We start from the raw sequence: 18,953 nt of genomic DNA, 5'->3' as shown, positions 1-18,953 counted from the left end.
CTCAACCGTAAGGCTCTCCAGAGGGTAGTGAGGTCTGCACAACGCATCACCGGGGGCAAACTACCTGCCCTCCAGGACACCTACACCACCCGATGCTACAGGAAGGCCATAAAGATCATCAAGGACAACAACCACCCGAGCCACTGCCTGTTCACCCCGCTGTCATCCAGAAGGCGAGGTCAGTACAGGTGCATCAAAGCTGGGACCGAGAGACTGAAAAACAGCTTCTATCTCAAGGCCATCAGACTGTTAAACAGCCATCACTAACATTGAGTGGCTGCTGCCAACACACTGTCAATGACACTGACTCAACTCCAGCCACTTTAATAATGGGAATTGATGGGAAATGATGTAAATATATCACTAGCCACTTTAAACAATGCTACCTTATATAATGTTACTTACCCTACATTATTCATCTCATATGCATACGTATATACTGTACTCTATATCATCGACTGCATCCTTATGTAATACATGTATCACTAGCCACTTTAACTATGCCACTTTGTTTACATACTCATCTCATATGTATATACTGTACTCGATATCATCTACTGTATCTTGCCTATGCTGCTCTGTACCATCGCTCATTCATATATCCTTATGTACATATTCCTTATCCCCTTACACTGTGTATAAGACAGTAGTTTTTTTGGGGAATTGTTAGTTAGATTACTTGTTCGTTATTACTGCATTGTCGGAACTAGAAGCACAAGCATTTCGCTACACTCACATTAACATCTGCTAACCATGTGTATGTGACAAATAAAATTTGATTTGATTTGATTTGGGTATTGTAGTCCATGGCTATCCGTAATTGTAAATGATGTTTGGGTATTGTAGTCCATGGCTATCCGTAATTGTAAATGATGTCTGGGTATTGTCATCCATGGCTATCCGTAATTGTAAATGATATCTGGGTATTGTAGTCCATGACTATCCGCAATTGTAAATGATGTCTGGGTATTGTAGTCCATGACTATCCGTAAGCAATTTACAGCAATACATTTGTGCCGCATGGTTTCCTTAATTTAAGCAATTTTAAATCATTCATATTTTAGTACATATTTCTTAATATTTATTCAAATGAGTTTTATTGCTGCCAAGAAGTTTCCTTTCGTTTTTAAATTCTTTTGTTGTTGTTGTTGTAATGAATTCTTTACAATGATGTTTTTTTTCTTCATTATATTTTTTGAAAGAATGTGTGGAAAATACACTTCATGACACTGTCAGGAAGCATTATGACATCATAATCATATAAGCCAGATAGGCCAATCACGTACAGGCCCGTATATGAGTCATCAGTCACAAAGAGGATGTTTTGTCCTGCTCCTGAAATCTGCTCCTGCATTCATCCCAGTCATCAGCAACAGAGCATTGGGGTAGGTGCATGTCTGACATCGATGTTTTCGCACCTACAATGATCCTTTAACATGGTCAATTAAACAAAAAAAATGATATAACATAAACATACTGTTGACAAGTAGACTATGGTGTAGTAGAATGTTTTGCTTTGTGTGGTAGGTTTAGTGGGTTTTGATACTCTTACGTAGGTGTCATAACCAGCCATAAAATAACACAGTTTACTGCATGTCGTTGATCCTCCTTCGCTGCCTCCGCCGGCTTCCATGGCAGGGACTTGTCTTCTGCCATAATCTCCTCCCATTGTCTAAGATGTCCTCCACTCCCTTTTCTCCTGGGCCCAGGATCCCTGCTCCTCCTGCTCACGCTGCTTGGTCCTTTGGTGGTGGGATCTTCTGTCACGATCGTTTAGAGATTGATTAGACAAAGGAGCAGCGTGGTAAAATAACAAACTACAACAGAACGTGAAGCTACAGAAAACAACACAAACATAGTCAAGATCCCACAACTAAAGGTGGGAAAAAGGGCTGCCTAAGTATGATCCCCAATCAGAGACAACGATAAACAACTGCCTCTGATTGAGAGCCATACCCGGCCAACAAGGAAATAGAAAAACTAGAATGCCCATCCAAATCACACCCCGAACCTAACCAAATAGAGAAATAAAAAGGCTCTCTAAGGTCAGGGCGTGACATGAATTTTGAGAGAGAGAGAGAGGGAGAGAGAGGGAGAGAGAGGGAGAGAGAGAGAGAGAGAGAGAGTGTGTGTGTGTAAGACTCCCTTATGTATGAGGGTGAGGGAAACAGAACTAGGGCATGAAGGACGTAAAAAATATTGTGTGTGTCTGCGTATGACAGATAGTGTGTTTATCTCTGTGTGCATGTTAATCGGTCTCCTTAATTTCCTTATTTCAGTGCATTTCTAACTCTTTATCCAAAATTCTGCTCATTCCTCAATTTCTATTTCCCTTATCACTCTATCTCCCTTGCTCCCAAATTTTCTTCTCTCTGTAAGTCCAAGTCCAACACACACACACACAAAGGAGAAGACAACAAACAGTCCATCTCAGCAATATGAGAACAATTATTTTTAATGTAGTTTATAAACAGCTCTTGAAACTGGCGTAGTTTTTTAACCACATACAAAATTAGGGTCGCATTGCGGGAGGGAGGGAGGGAGGGAGGGAGGGAGGGAGGGAGGGAGGGAGGGGAAGAAATGCAGAGGATGAGGAGGAGGAATGAAAGGAACCAGAAAGGTGAACCATTTATCTGAACTAACAAAGTAAAGACAGAACTGAAGAAAGAACAAATGAAAAGAAGTGCAGCGTCCTTCAAGCAGACTGCCGACAGGCCCCAAACAGACTGAAGATTCCCGACAGACTGCCGACAGGCCCCAAACAGACTGAAGACTCCCGACAGACTGCCGACAGGCCCCAAACAGACTGAAGACTCCCGACAGACTGCCGACAGGCCCCAAACAGACTGAAGACTGCCGACAGGCCGCAAACAGACTGAAGACTGCCAACAGACTGCCGACAGGCACCAAACAGACTGAAGACTGCCGACAGATCGCCGACAGGCCGCAAACAGACTGAAGACTGCAGACAGGCCGCAAACAGACTGAAGACTGCCGACAGACCGCCGACAGGCCACAAACAGACTGAAGACTGCCGCCAGACTGCAAACAGACTGATGACTGCCGACAGGCCGCAAACAGACTGAAGACTGCCGACAGACCGCCGACAGGCCGCAAACAGACTGAAGACTGCCGACAGAACGCTGACAGGCCGCAAACAGACTGAAGACTGCCGACAGACTGCCGACAGACTGCCGACAGACTGCCGACAGGCCACAAACAGACTGCCGACAGGCCACAAACAGACTGAAGACTGCCGACAGACTGCCGACAGGCCACAAACAGACTGAAGACTGCCGACAGGCCGCAAACAGACTGAAGACTACCGACAGACTGCCGACAGGCCGCAAACAGACTGAAGACTGCCGACAGACTGCCGACAGGCCACAAACAGACTGAAGACTGCCGCCAGACTGCAAACAGACTGATGACTGCCGACAGGCCGCAAACAGACTGAAGACTGCCGACAGACCGCCGACAGGCCGCAAACAGACTGAAGACTGCCGACAGAACGCTGACAGGCCGCAAACAGACTGAAGACTGCCGACAGACTGCCGACAGACTGCCGACAGACTGCCGACAGGCCACAAACAGACTGCCGACAGGCCACAAACAGACTGAAGACTGCCGACAGACTGCCGACAGGCCACAAACAGACTGAAGACTGCCGACAGGCCGCAAACAGACTGAAGACTACCGACAGACTGCCGACAGGCCGCAAACAGACTGAAGACTGCCGACAGGCTGCAGACAGACTAACAGGACAGAAAGGACCAAGCCAGTTCCTCCGTGGTTACAAACGTCAATCTCACATCAACGAACGGACACAGAGGTCATTTTAGATAGCATCACCTCAAGTTTTTTTTTTTACAGCGGTACAAATACTGTCTGCCACAGCGTCCACCCCACTCTTGTCCTGGAGACACAGCAGGAAGTGCACGAACCTGATTCAACTAATCAGAACTGAGTCACCACTGGGGTCGGATGGTGTCCAGACTCTTATCCTGGGATTTAAGGTATTACCGGCTTAGTGTGTGTGTGTGTGGGGGGGGGGAAATAGCGAATTTTGCGGATTTCCTTGGAGCCTGCTAGCTAAATATTCTAACGAGCGCAAATGGCAGTCCAACTTATAAAGTTATACATACATAGGTAGGCCACCGAATGCCATTTTTTGGTGAGTTTGAACTTTTACGAGGGAATGTGAACGAGAGACATTATGCAAATGAACAGTACTGACTCTGGAGCAGCACGTGTACGTACACACAGTGTCTGTGTGGAGTCTGGAGTCGCTAGGGCAACGGGCCTGCCTGCTCTGCTCGGAGAAGATGGGGGAGGAGCAGACAGGCAGAGGAAGGAGAAGAGAAAAACAGTCAGGAAATCAAAAGATTGCAGTGGCAGCTGTACAAATGATTTAATCCAAAAGGGTTTAGGCTTATCCAACACGGCAGAAAGCAACATCATGTCCAATCACCTTGTTCATTCAGCCACTTAATTAATTAGCAAGTTAAACTTAGGAGTTGTGTTAATGCAGAATTCTTTATTTTTCACGCAGGAAAAAAAGAGAAGGTAAAACGCATAAGAAATATCTTGTTGCGTTTTGTAAACGCAAATCTATTGTAATTTCGGCTCAGCATCAGACAAATGTTGTGCTTCAGTTGCACTTCTCCACTCGGTGAGAATTCACGGACGGGCATCATATCAGCAGACAACGCTTTGCCTGATGTGGAGATACTCTCTATTTAGTTATAGATGATCAAGGCCTGGAGTGTTTAAAAAAACAAACAAAAAATTCCCTCTCTGTGAACATTTCATAGGGCCGTAGTTTGTTGACCCCTGCACTAGCCGAATCAGTGCAAGGCTAGAACAAAAGCTCTCGTTGTTCCCACAGGAATAAATTGAGAAACACAGGATTAGTTGAATCAGGTCTGTTAGTGCGGGGCTGGAACAAAAGCTCTGTATATCTCCAGGACCAGGGTTGGAGACCACCGTTCTACAGGACAGCCGTCACTGTGGGGACAGCTTGGTGAGTGTAGGACTGGACAGGGCTGGCCAAGGCTGGGGAGGTGTTGTTACCACTCCAGTCCACAAGGAGCACTGTGGGCCCTCTGTCACCTGTCCCTTTATCACCTCTCCACGGAGAAGAGTTCCAGATCCTGAAGAAGGTTCTAGAACCATGAATAAGAGTTCCAGAACTCTGAAGGTTTGTGAATCACGAAGAGAGTTCAAGAAACATGAAGAAGATTTCAGAAATATGAAGAAGATTCCTTATCCTAACGAAGGTACCAGATTCACGAGGAGAGTTCCAGAGCTCTGTCTCCTCAAACATAGCAGCAGTTCAGTAGAATCAGAACGTTCCATGTTCAGTCTCTCAGATCCTTTTTGTAGTTTAGAACACTCACAACATTCACAGATCCATTGTGTAGTTTAGAACACTCACCTCATTCTCAGATCCATTGTGTAGTTTAGATCACTCACAACATTCACAGATCCATTGTGTAGTTTAGAACACTCACCTCATTCTCAGATCCATTGTGTAGTTTAGATCACTCACAACATTCACAGATCCATTGTGTAGTTTAGAACACTCACCTCATTCTCAGATCCATTGTGTAGTTTAGATCACTCACAACATTCACAGATCCATTGTGTAGTTTAGAACACTCACAACATTCACAGATCCATTGTGTAGTGTAGAACACTCACAACATTCTCAGATCCATTGTGTAGTGTAGAACACTCACAACATTCTCAGATCCATTGTGTAGTTTAGAACACTCACAACATTCCAGAATGAGGACTACACTGAAGCAGCAGTTAAATCCATTATCTCTTCTCATTGGAGTACCAAATACTCATTCCATCATTCCTTCATTATTCCTCTCTGACTGATGTTGAAATGCCCCCACGTACATGTATGTTCATTTGTGGCAGGCTCTACAACAAGCCATGAGGCTATTGGAGAGGTTAAATAACCTCTCAACTCCCCTCTTAGCTATCATTGACCTCTGACTTCTGGGCTTTGAGCCTCTTGGGCATCTAGGCTAGCCGTAGGCACTAACCTCTCCCACACACTGGTTGAATCAACATTGTTTCCACATCATTTTAATGAAATGACATTGAACCAACGTGGAAAAGACGTTGAATTTACGTCTGTTCCCCAGCGGGTCTCCACAACTAGAATGGCTTATACAGTGGGTATGACAAGAATTCACCCCCCTTGGAAAATGTTGCGTTACAAATTGAAATTGAAAGGGATTTATTAATTCAGATTTGTTTTTTGTTATTGATCTACACAAAATGCTCCATAATGTCAAGGTTGAAATGTAATTCTACCAATGTTTACAAAGGAATAATAATTTCACCATAATTTTGGCCTAAATTAGTTCAGGATAAAATGTGGCTTAAATTATGACACATTTTTGGACTTATAAATGAATTATATATATATATATATATATATATATATTATATATTCCCATTGATTAATGTAGAATGCTTCATGAGCTTAGTTCAATGTTTGTAAATGATGTAAATGTAAACAAACACTGTATAGCCTCAAAACAAACACTGTATAGCCTCAAAACAAACACTGTATAGCCTCAAAACAAACACTGTATAGCCTCAAAACAAACACTGTATAGTCTCAAAACAAACACTGTAGCCTCAAAACAAACACGGTATAGCCTCAAAACAAACACTGTATAGCCTCAAAACAAACACTGTATAGCCTTAAAACACGTGCTACAACTATCATTTTGAAATCATGGAAGGTCATTCCTTGCATCAATGGCTCTGTCCATGAATTTGAAAGTGGTTACATTTCTCCATCCCCCAGCTTTAAAATGATTTATTTTTATCAAAACAGAGGCGGGGTTCACACTTTGATATCGTGTCAAAGATTTCCAGCTTGGACAACTCCCATAATAAGTTACATGGACTCACTCTGTGTGAAATGATATGGGCTGACATGATTTTTGAATCGCTACCCCTTCCTCTGTCCACCATACATACAACATCTGTAAGATCTCTTAGTCAAGTATTGCATTTCAAGCACTGATTCAACTACAAAGACCAGGGAGCTTTTTTGAAAGCCTCAATAAAGAAGGGCAGACATGGGGGCTGTTTACATAAACAACACTGTACTGTAGATTAGTTACAAACACAGTTTAATATGGGCAGCAGGTAACCTAGAGGTTAAGAGTGTTGGGTCAGTAACACAGTTTAATATGGGCAGCAGGTAACCTAGAGGTTAAGAGTGTTGGGTCAGTAACACAGTTTAATATGGGCAGCAGGTAACCTATAGGTTAGGAGTGTTGGGTCAGTAACACAGTTTAATATGGGCAGCAGGTAACCTAGAGGTTAGGAGTATTGGGTCAGTAACACAGTTTAATATGGGCAGCAGGTAACCTAGAGGTTAAGAGCGTTGGGCCAGTTGACATTTTAGGGATGTTTTTCTAGTATGTCAACAACGTGTTAGGGTCATGTTATCATCATGGCTGAGGTATCCTCTCAGGTAATATGGCTATAGTAGTATTCTTCTTCTTGTATTCTCAATGGAATCAACCACAAAATCAGAACCCCTAGAGGTGAGACTGATACTCCCCTTTATGACATCATCAAAGAGCGACGGTGTAATTCCACTGGCTAAGCTTCAGTTAAAATGAACGCATCAACAGAGAACACTTCAACACATACACACACACACACACCTCAGTGCAGGAGCCAGAGCTGGTCAGTCACAAGTGTATGTGCTGAACTGTCCTGTAGGGTGTTGTTGATAAAACATTAGCTACATGTAAACTCAGTCTCAGCTGAGTGACAGCAGCACAGCCAACAGGATGCAGAGAAAAGTCCCAGCGGGGCAGGACGCCACGTTACTATTGGCTCTCTTGACCCCACTGGGCGGGCCAACTGATGTCATGGGGACACACTTGTTCCTCCTGCGAGGGGGGGCGGATGGGTTGTATTTATTCCCTCCAGGGGTGTAGTCCTCCTCCTCCCTCAGTACCTGCACCTCGTTCTGACCACCCTTGCGACCCCGGGTACAGTTCCTGTGACTCCCCTTGGGCGGCCTGGGAAGGGGTAAGGGTAGGGGTGAAGGTGACGGGTCCCTGTTGTTCTTGTCCCTGTGTGGGAGGTGTGGGTGCTGGTGGTGGTTATGGCGGTGCTTGTGGTTCCTGTGATGGAGTCGACAGTCCTCCTCTTTCGTCTGGGACTCCCCCAGCCCGGCCTCTCCGCCTACGACACCACCTCCCCGGGCTTCTCCTGCTGAACAGCTGGGTAAGTCCTCTTTCCTCAAGCCCTTCAGGTCCCGGCCCTGGAGCTCAGGAGGGGAGACGCACTCCAGCACCGACGTAGAGCCCCGGAACCTCCGCAGCCACACCCACAGTGGCAGAGCCTGGATAACGATGATAATACATTTTAATAATTTAATAATAATAATCATTTAATAATAGACAATCAATTAAATGTATTAATGCATGCCTTTAAAAACACCCAAGGACAGATTACATTAAAGTACAATAAGATAAATAATAATAAATAAATACATAAATAATAATAATAATAATAAATAATAATAATAATAAATAAATACTAATAAATAATAAGATAAATAAATAAAGAATAATAATAATAATAAATAAAGAATAATAATACATAAATAATAATAAATAAATACTAATCAATAATAAGATAAATAAATAATAATAATAATAAATAATAATAGTAAATAAATAAATAATAATAAATAAATACTAATCAATAATAAGATAAATAAATAATAATAATAATAAATAATAATAGTAAATAAATAAATAATAATAAATAAATACTAATCAATAATAAGATAAATAAATAATAATAATAAATAATAATAATAGTAAATAAATAAATAATAATAAATAATAAGATAAATAATAATAATAATTGAATAATAATCATAATAATAATAATAAATAAATAATAATAAAAATAATAAATAAATACTAATAAATAATAAGATAAATAAATACATAAATAAATACAATTTGATTTGATTTGAAAACGATGAAATGAAAAAAAAAGACAAAATAAATAAATCAAAATAGCACATGAAACAAGCACAAAAAGGGAAGATGGTCAGAATATGAGTCTATAGTGAAAGTATCTTGGCTAGCTGAAAAAGCAAGTTGTGTGTTTTGGAATCCACCTTGCAGTCACACTCCCAGGGGTTGTTGTTGAGTCTGAGGTACTCCAGGGAAGACAGCAGAGCCAGGCTGGCCCCAGACAGCTCAGTCAGAGAGTTGTTGAACAGGTAGAGGGTGGTGAGGCGACTCAGGTCGTGGAACGCCAGACGGTGGACCCACTGCATTAGATCAGAAACCATTGATGCTAAATGCCATATTAATATCCTCAACTATTCTATATTATTTTCTGTACTTGATAAAATTATTTTAGAGGCACTGTACATACACACAAAATCCCCATTCCAATAGGAAGAGCAATAGACCAGCAATAGACCAGTAATAGACCAGTAATAGACCAGTAATATACCAGTAGTAGACCAGTAACAGACAGTAATACACCAGTAATACACCAGTAATACACCAGTAATATACCAGTAACAGACCAGTAATACACCAGTAATAGACCAGTAATAGACCAGTAATAGACCAGTAATACACCAGTAATAGACCAGTAATAGACCAGTAATACACCAGTAATACACCAGTAATACACCAGTAATACACCAGTAATACACCAGTTGTCTGAAGGTCCTGACTTTGGGGTTGTCTGGAGGTCCTGACTTGGTGTGTCTGGTAGTCCTGACTTTGGGGTTGTCTGGAGGTCCTGACTTTGGGGTTGTCTGGAGGTCCTGACTTTGGGGTTGTCTGGAGGTCCTGACTTTGGTGTGTCTGGTGGGCTGGCTGGCCTAGCTCTAATTCTGCAGACTCTAGTACACAGCTTCAGTGTTAAAAAAAAAGAAAGACTTTGGAGTGTCTGTACCTGTAGCCGGTTCTGGTGTAGTAAGAGGCGGTCCAGGACTCCCAGTCCCCTGAATGTGTTCTGGTGGAGGGACCAGAGCTTGTTGCCATGGAGGAAGAGGTGGGTGAGGTTCAGCAGGTCCACAAACAGATCATCTTCCAGGAACTCCAACTGGTTGTTCTGTGGAGGGATGAGGAGGAGGGATGGGAGAAGTGGGGAGAGAAATACAGATGTAGTATCTTAATTTGATCACTCATGAAAATCAAAAAGTACCCTAGTAGAAACCCACAGCCAATCTAAACTAATTTAGCATTTGAATGTTTTTTTAAATGATATATATATATATATATATATAATCAAATCCTCCTGATGCGGGATACATTTTCTTCTGTGGAGAAACTGGTCAAATTAAGATCTGTTTACAGTGCCTTCGGAAAGTATTCAGACCCCTTGACTCTTTTCACATTTTGTTACGTTACAGCCTTATTCTAAAATAGATTAAGAAAAAAATCAATCCTCAGCAATCTACACACAATATCCCATAATGACATCACAATACCCCATAATGACATCACAATATCCCATAATGACATCACAATACCCCATTATGACATCACAATACCCCATAATAATGACATCACAAAATCCCATAATGAAATCACAATATCCCATAATGACATCACAATATCCCATAATGACATCACAATACCCCATAATGACATCACAATACCCCATAATGACATCACAATATCCCATAATGACAAAGTGGGGAACAAGGAGTTTTAGAATAACAGAAAAAAAATAAGAAAAAAAAACAATACCTTATTTAGACCATTTGCTGTGAGACTCGAAATTGAGCTCAGATGCATCCTGTTTCCATTGATCATCCTTTTAAGATGTTTCTACAACTTGATTGGAGTCCACTTCTGGTAAATTCAATTGATTGGACATGATTTGGAAAGGCACACACCTGTCTATATAACGTACCACAGTTGACAGTGCATGTCAGAGCAAAAACCAAGCCGTGAGGTCGAAGGAATTGTCCGAGACAGGATTGTATCGAGGCACAGATGTGGGGAAGGATACCAAAACATTTCTGCATTATCCAAGAACACCGTGGCCTCCACCGCGGCCTGCACCGCGGCCTCCACCGCGGCTTGTAGCAACAAAGACTCTTCCTAGAGATGGCCACCCGGCAAAACTGAGCAATCGGGGGAGAAGAGGCCTGGTCAGGGAGGTGACCAAGAACCTAATGGTCACTCTGACAGAGCTATAGAGTTCCTCTGAGGAAATGGGAGAACCTACCAGAAGGACAACCATCTGTGCAGCACTCCACCAATCAGGCATTTATGGTAAAATGGCCAGATGGAAGCCACTTCTCAGTAATGACAGCCCGCTTTGGAGTTTGCCAAAAGGCACCTAAAGACTCTCAGACCATGAGCAACAAGATTATCTGGAGCACCCTCGACAACTACTGTGATTATTATTATTTGACCCTGCTGGTCATTTATGAACATTTGAACATCTTGGCCATGTTCTGTTATAATCTCCAACCGGCACAGCCAGAAGAGGACTGGCCACCCCTCATAGCCTGGTTCCTCTCTAGGTTTCTTCCTAGGTTTTGGCCTTTCTAGGGAGTTTTTCCTAGCCACCGTGCTTCTACACCTGCATTGCTTGCTGTTTGGGGCTTTAGGCTGGGATTCTGTACAGCACTTTGAGATCAGCTGATGTACGAAGGGCTATATAAATACATTTGATTTGATTTCGTTGGATGAAACCAAGATTGAAGTCTTTGGTCTGAATGCGAAACGTCACATCTGGAGGAAACCTGGCACCATCCCTATGATGGATGTTTTTCAGCAGCAGGGACTGGGAGACTAGTCAGGATCGAGGCAAAGATGAACAGAGCAAAGTATAGAGAGATCCTTGATGAAGTCCTGAGCGTTCTGGAGCAGGTTCTCAGACTGGGGCGAAGGTTCACCTTCCAACAGGACAACGACACAAAGCACACAGCCAAGACAACACTGGAGGGGCTTCAGGACAAGTCTCTGGCCCAGCCAGAGCCCAGACTTGAACCCAATTGAACATCTCTGAGACCTGAAAATAGCTGTGCTTCAACGAAACTCCCCATCCAACCTGACAGAGCTTGAGAGGATCTGCAGAGAAGAATGGGAGGACCTCCCCAAATACAGGTGTGCTAAGCTTCTAGCGTCATACCCGAGAAGACTCGAGGCTGTAATCTCTGTCCAAGGTGCTTCAACAGAGTACTGAGTAAAGGGTCTGAATACTTATGTAAATGTGATATTTCAGTTTTTATTTTTATTTGCAAAATAAATAAAAAATATATATATTTTTGCTTTGTCATTATGAGATATTGTGTTTAGATTGATGAGGGGGGGGGGACGATTTAATCAATTTTAGAACAAGACTGTAAACTGACAAAATGTGGAAAAAGTCAATGGGTCTGAATACTTCCTGAGATAAATATAGAAAGTAGGTTCTCACTATAGCCATGATGTGTGTAGCTAGTTTGGTGGCTTATTTCTGCTTCACCAAATGAGGAGAGTTACAAACTTCACACACCAGTCAGAGTTATACTTGACTATATTTTTAATAATAATAAGAGCTTTGCAATAGCCTTTTGACTTTCAATGATGCGCTATCTCTAATGAACAATTGAAAAGTAACAACAGAAAAGTACAAAGATCTTTTATAGCAAAGATACACCCCTCTCAACTTACATGACGAACAACAGATACATAGAATGGGTCACAAGGTTAAGATTTGTATGAAAGATAGCTATAAAATATAGCAGAGAGTTACTGCTGTGTCAACAGGTCTCATTGTAAAGACCAGTGTCTGGCCCTCCTACTCCAAACTGGGACCCGTCTCACCCTGGTACGGTATAGCACGAAAACATTACCTCATGTTATCTGGAATGCTCTTTAGGCTTTATTACCCAAAGACATCGTAAATCTCCTCCGTCAGTGCTATCTCATAGAGGCCCATCCTCAGTGGACCTCAACAGCTAACAGAACACTCTATTCTATTCTGTCAAATAAAACAACCATTATAATGCAATTATATGCATTATAATGCAATACAAGCATTATAAAATAATCTTGCAATTTGCCACAACACTAGCTATAGCTAAGATTTTCTATTCTATTCCTCTACCTGCAGATAGAGGTACTGCAGGCTGCTGAGCCCCTCGAAGATCCCCGGCGGCAGGCTGAGCAGCCCACAGTGGTAGAGGTGCAGGGCGTGCAGGCGGCCTAGGCCCTGGAAGGTGTCTGAAGCCAGGGCCCTCAGGTGACGGTTGTCCCCCAAATCCAGCTCCTCCAGGCGGGCAAAGCCATGAAAAGTGGAGGCCTGGATGTAAGAGATGTTGTTGGAGTAGAGCCACAGCATGACCGTGGTGGGACTGAAGTGGCCTCGCAGCAGACGCTGAATCTTGTTGTTCTAGAAGAATGGAGAGAAACAAAGGATGAGAACGCCGCTTAGGGTCTGGATGTGGCTCTTTGGATGTGGCTCTTTGGATGTGGTCTGGATGTGGCTCTTTGGATGTGGTCTGGATGTGGCTCTTTGGAAACCGGATGGCAACATTGACGGACGGCAACATTAGAAATTATAATTAGACAAAACTATTCCAAAAGAAGAAGCCCAAGACATTCAGCATTACATTTTTTTTGTGTACAAATGCTTTTTTAATTTCCAAGACTACACATGGTTGAGTAATCAACTGGTTCTTACCTGCAGGAAGACCCTCTCGCTCTGGGCTGGGATCTCCTCTGGGACAGACAGAAAGTTGTGTGCCTGACAGGATACGGTGCTGGGAGAGGTGTAGCAGATACAGTCCCTGGGACAGGGGGAGGAGAGGTCCAGGCCGCACAGGACGAGGAGCAGCTCTACACCTCCAGAACCTGACAGACGAAAGAGGGAGTTAGTTGGGACACACAGCACCACACCAGCAACACAACTTCGGAGAGGAGAGACATCTTTTGGAAAACTTTTATTGGCACTACTACTGTCAAGTCAGCTGGTACCAAAATGAAAGAGAGAGGGCAGAGAGGAGGGGAACATGGCAGAGAGGAGAGGAACATAGCAGAGAGGAGAGGAACATGGCAGAGAGGAGGGGAACATGGCAGAGAGGAGGGGAACATGGCAGAGAGGAGAGGAACATGGCAGAGAGGAGGGGAACATGACAGAGAGGAGGGGAACATGGCAGAGAGGAGAGGAACATGGCAGAGAGGAGAGGAACATGGCAGAGAGGAGAGGAACATGGCAGAGAGGAGGAATAGAGGAATGGAACAACAGAGCGAGGAAGAGAGGTAGCACAGAGAAAGAGAGAGCATAGAGAGAGAGACTATAGAGAGAGGAGAGGAAAGAGAGAGAGAGAGTCTATAGAGAGAGGAGAGGAGAGAGAGAGAGAAAGACTATAGAGAGAGAGACAAAACGAATTGTGTATATTGATGAGGGGGGGAAAAAAAACATTTGAATCCATATTAGAATAATAACAAAATGTGGAAAAAGTCAAGGGGTCTGAATACTTCCTGAATGCCCTGCGTGTGTAACATTACACAGTAAAAATGACAGAGTAAATCAGGTCAATTTGAAGAAAATGTTAACATTTGGTCAAAGTCCAAAAAAGATTAAAACGTACTCAGGAAACAAATACATTTTTTGACTCAATTGAAATTTTACTCTGCATCATTGCGTTTCACTCTGTACAGTATTTCCATTTATAAATAACTGTCACTTTTTTTTATTTTACTCTCTGCAGGGTTGTTCAGTATTGTAGAGAGTAATGTTTACTCCTACAAGTGTCATTACGAATTCACTCTGACTCATAATACTAAATAAATTGAGTCGATTCAGGGTAAACATAGAGACTCTTAATATTGCAATAAGAGGATATGTTTATTACATGAGATGCCAAAAAAACTGCTCAAACGGTACCTGCATTTGTGCACAATCTTTGAAATAAAATATAGCAGTAGGGACAGTGCGAATTGAAAGCCACACCCCCTTAGTCTGAGAATTTATAAATTGCTCTGATACTGTTTACAACGTAATTAAATCACACTAAGCAACACGGGATCACAAACAAACTGGAATCATCACCACAACCATATGACATCTGTATGTCGATATGCTTTGTAAATAGAAGAGATGTTCAACCACCAACAACACGGGGTCCCTTTCTGGTCCGTACAACTTCGCACGGCACGGACATGTTGAAAGACTCAGTGTGTCTAAAGCAACCGGCAGTACGTTGTCATCTTTTACAAGAATACACTGGAATTTCGTGAAATATTGGCATCTCACAATGAACTATAAGACGAACAACCAAATCTGAACAGTATACTGTTACATTCCCTTGATGTTTGACCCATTTTACACTCAGACTCCTGGAAGAAGGCATCCTATCTCATCAGCTTCTTCCATTGCATCAGATTCAAGGCGACCATTTTCTCTGGACCAATTATCCAATCATTCTAGGTCAAATGTTTGCCAGTTGTTGCCATGGCACTTTGGTGTTTCTTGGCCAATGTTTTAGTTATGTTTTTAAAGCTTTTCACTTCTTTACATTTCAAAACATTTAGAATAAGTGCTTTGCTTCATAGTGCATATACCAGCTATTGAGAATTGGCCTGATTTTCAGAATACATCGTAAAATTATGCTTTGGTTACAACCTTTTCCCAGGAAACAAATGCTAAAACAATCTGTGGGCGTGTTAAGGGATTTTTTTAACCATCTAATGACTAATTATGGATACATTTCAATCAGGACTGACTAATTAGAATACTAGTGTGTTACTGTATATGTACTAATCTGAATACTATATATGTATGAGTTTTCTTTCTTGATCCCAGTACTGAAGATAATGTGTGTGTGAATGTGGTCAAGAGTTTAGAACAATGACTGTCTGTTCCTTGGTACAAATGAATAAACTATATCTCCAGACTGACTAGAATGCTCATCTACACTGACTGACCTTGGCTCTAGGCGAGGAGGGAAGGCTTGAGAGCTATAGAGCCTTTCTACCAGTGTCAAAAAGAGACGGAACATTTAGAAAACGCTGACGTCATTTTCAGTTTATAACCTGTGGTAAAATGTGTATGAACTCAGTACTCTCTTGAATAAAGACTGTTCCTTGACTTTTAAGACCGGGGCTCTGTCCATTCTTATAAAATAAGGGTCTTACAAATTCTTATGAATTGACAGAGTGTTTAATTTGAATTGGGAATTAAAACAGAGGAATTAAATTCATTCAACAGGGCGTTCTGCAATCAAGTGCTTCAAAATAGACTGTAATACCATCTGATAACACTGGAGAAAATACAATGTGATCAAAATGCCAGTGTTGATCATTTGGACACACCAAGCCACCAACGATAAGTGGGTAAACTGCATAGTAGACACCAAGACTGAATGGCATTTAAGTCCAAATCATTGGAACCCAGACTTCACTGCTGGTCTCTGTTGATTCTTCCCATATAACCATAGTTGAAGCTCTGTGATTCTCGTTTCTTTTGAGGTGAAACGCTTGTTTTGCAAGTGCTGTTGTAGCAGCTTCACCTCAAACTGCCCTCCACGATGTCATGCACGATATCAATTGAAACATTCTCACTTGTATGAAAGTACTGTAATTGTCACGCTGGTATAAATGTGTCGGGAGACAGGCGCAGGAATGCGTAACAGGGTTTTTTATTACGCTTCGAACCAAGGGGAATAGCGGTTTCAAAGTCGTCGTACAAGAGTTGAATTCATATTGTATGTTTCTCTTCTGAGAATAGAGCACGAGTCTCTTCTGAGAATAGAGCACGAGTCTCTTCTGAGAATAGAGCACGAGTCTCTTCTGAGAATAGAGAACGAGTCTCGTCTGAGAATAGAGCACGAGTCTCTTCTGAGAATAGAGCACGAGTCTCTTCTGAGAATAGAGCACGAGTCTCTTCTGAGAATAGAGCACGAGTCTCTTCTGAGAATAGAGCACGAGTCTCTTCTGAGAATAGAGCACGAGTCTCTTCTGAGAATAGAACACGAGTCTCTTCTGAGAATAGAGAATGAGTCTCTTCTGAGAATAGAGCACAAGTCTCTTCTGAGAATAGAGCACGAGTCTCTTCTGAGAATAGAGAATGAGTCTCTTCTGAGAATAGAGCACAAGTCTCTTCTGAGAATAGAGCACGAGTCTCTTCTGAGAATAGAGCACGAGTCTCTTCTGAGAATAGAGCACGAGTCTCTTCTGAGAAGAGAGAATGTTTCTTAACGATCCATCACGCAGGTCAAAGTAGACTTTCTTTGGGACCATCCACAGGCTGCCACATTTAATTTATGTGTGCATTTTTTGTAAATAGACTCTAAACGTCTACAAAAATGGGTATGTTCATGAATGTTTCTGTAACAATAACCTGGTCATACGTTCCAGTGATTCCCTTGCATCGCTTGTCAAATCTTGCGCCAAGAACATATTCAACTGGATCTACAGTTCCCTCTTCTCTCTGAGAAATATTTCAACCTTTTGGTTTCAGAATTCAATACACTGAAAGGATTTTCTATTTGCCCAAAACACTTGAACTATCTATATCATCGTTGCCAGTTTCCTGTAAAGACAGACACTACTTCACTGACTGTTTAGCTTGACTGTGGATCATCATCAACTCTCTCTTCCATGTAACTAACTAAAGCCTTTACTGTTGTTTCACCAGCTCCTGCTGCTTTGAGTTGAGCACAATGATCCACGATACTCGTATTATATAGAGCTGAATCACAATTATCCACGATACTCTTATTATATAGAGCTCAATCACAATTATCCACGACACTCGTATTATATAGAGCTGAATCAGAATTATCCACGATACTCTTATTATATAGAGCTGAATCACAATTATCCACGACACTCGTATTATATAGAGCTGAATCACAATTATCCACGATACTCTTATTATATAGAGCTGAATCACAATTATCCACGATACTCGTATTATATAGAGCTGAATCACAATTATCCACGATACTCGTATTATATAGAGCTGAATCACAATTATCCACGACACTCTTATTATATAGAGCTGAATCACAATTATCCACAATACTCGTATTATATAGAGCTGAATCACAATTATCCACAACACTCTTATTATATAGAGCTGAATCACAATTATCCACAATACTCTTATTATACAGAGCTGAATCACAATGTCAGCTTAGTGCTGGCACATCACCAAAACTATTAGCAGCGGTAGAAGGGTCTTCACCATCATTAACAGAAACTGCTTCGGTAGGCTTGTCATGTGCCTTGTTATGATGCTTTCTTCATTCAGATAAATGTGAAGAACCAAACAGACTTTTAAAAAAACGCAGAGAATTCCCTGGACAAAAGAAGGTGGGTTAAATTCAGCTGTTTTTTTACATGGCTATTTGCCTGGCGGCATTTTGTAAATAAAACACAGACATTTCTGTTTCTCGAACAGATCTGTTTAATGCGACGTTCTGTCCCTCAACTCTGCTACCACGGGATTCGCCTCAGTTGTGTAAACATCAGTGTCGTAGATTGTCGTTTGTAGAAAAAGTGTTCAAGTTTGACAGACCCTGACTGGATGAGGTACCAAAGACAAAGCTCATCAAAACAGCCCAGTGAGCCAGATGGCTTGCAAGGTACCCTCATGTTTGTCAGTCAAGATGAAGTATGTGTGAATGCTCGTTCTCTGGGTCCCCACGACATGCTGATAGGGCTGTTGATGTAGCGTGATGCCACCCAGATGCTGGTTCTTGCCATCCAGATGCTGCTGGCTGCTGATGCCTGTCTATAAGACAGTAATGTACAGTCAGAACATCTACTATTCATTCTCACAACATCTACTATAAGTCTTACGGGCCAGACAGTAGCGACGCTAATATGTATAACAGTGTTATACTGCCTCAGCTGTAGTAGTTTAACTAGTAAGAGGTATTATAGAATGTCCTGAATCATCTAACAAAA

General features: G+C 42.0%; 1 protein-coding gene across 1 annotated transcript in view; it reads right to left on the bottom strand.

Moving 5' to 3' along the window:
* Window positions 1-4,002: 4,002 nt before the first annotated feature.
* The window catches only part of LOC109886096 (reticulon-4 receptor-like 1), a 642,701-nt gene continuing 627,750 nt past the window's right edge, over window positions 4,003-18,953 (bottom strand). The window contains exons 2-6 of the mRNA XM_031808600.1: window positions 13,720-13,889; window positions 13,144-13,428; window positions 9,988-10,146; window positions 9,191-9,346; window positions 4,003-8,398 (exon numbers count right to left, since the gene is read on the bottom strand). Coding sequence (XP_031664460.1) covers window positions 7,808-8,398; window positions 9,191-9,346; window positions 9,988-10,146; window positions 13,144-13,428; window positions 13,720-13,889 — 1,361 coding nt within the window. The 3' untranslated portion in view covers window positions 4,003-7,807. The remainder of the gene's footprint in view (window positions 8,399-9,190; window positions 9,347-9,987; window positions 10,147-13,143; window positions 13,429-13,719; window positions 13,890-18,953) is intronic.

Source organism: Oncorhynchus kisutch, linkage group LG28 (assembly GCF_002021735.2).
Source record: "Oncorhynchus kisutch isolate 150728-3 linkage group LG28, Okis_V2, whole genome shotgun sequence".
Taxonomy (NCBI): Eukaryota; Metazoa; Chordata; class Actinopteri; order Salmoniformes; family Salmonidae; genus Oncorhynchus; species Oncorhynchus kisutch.
The sequence above is the reverse complement of the archived record's forward strand: the minus strand, read 5'-3'. Positions and strand labels throughout refer to the sequence as shown.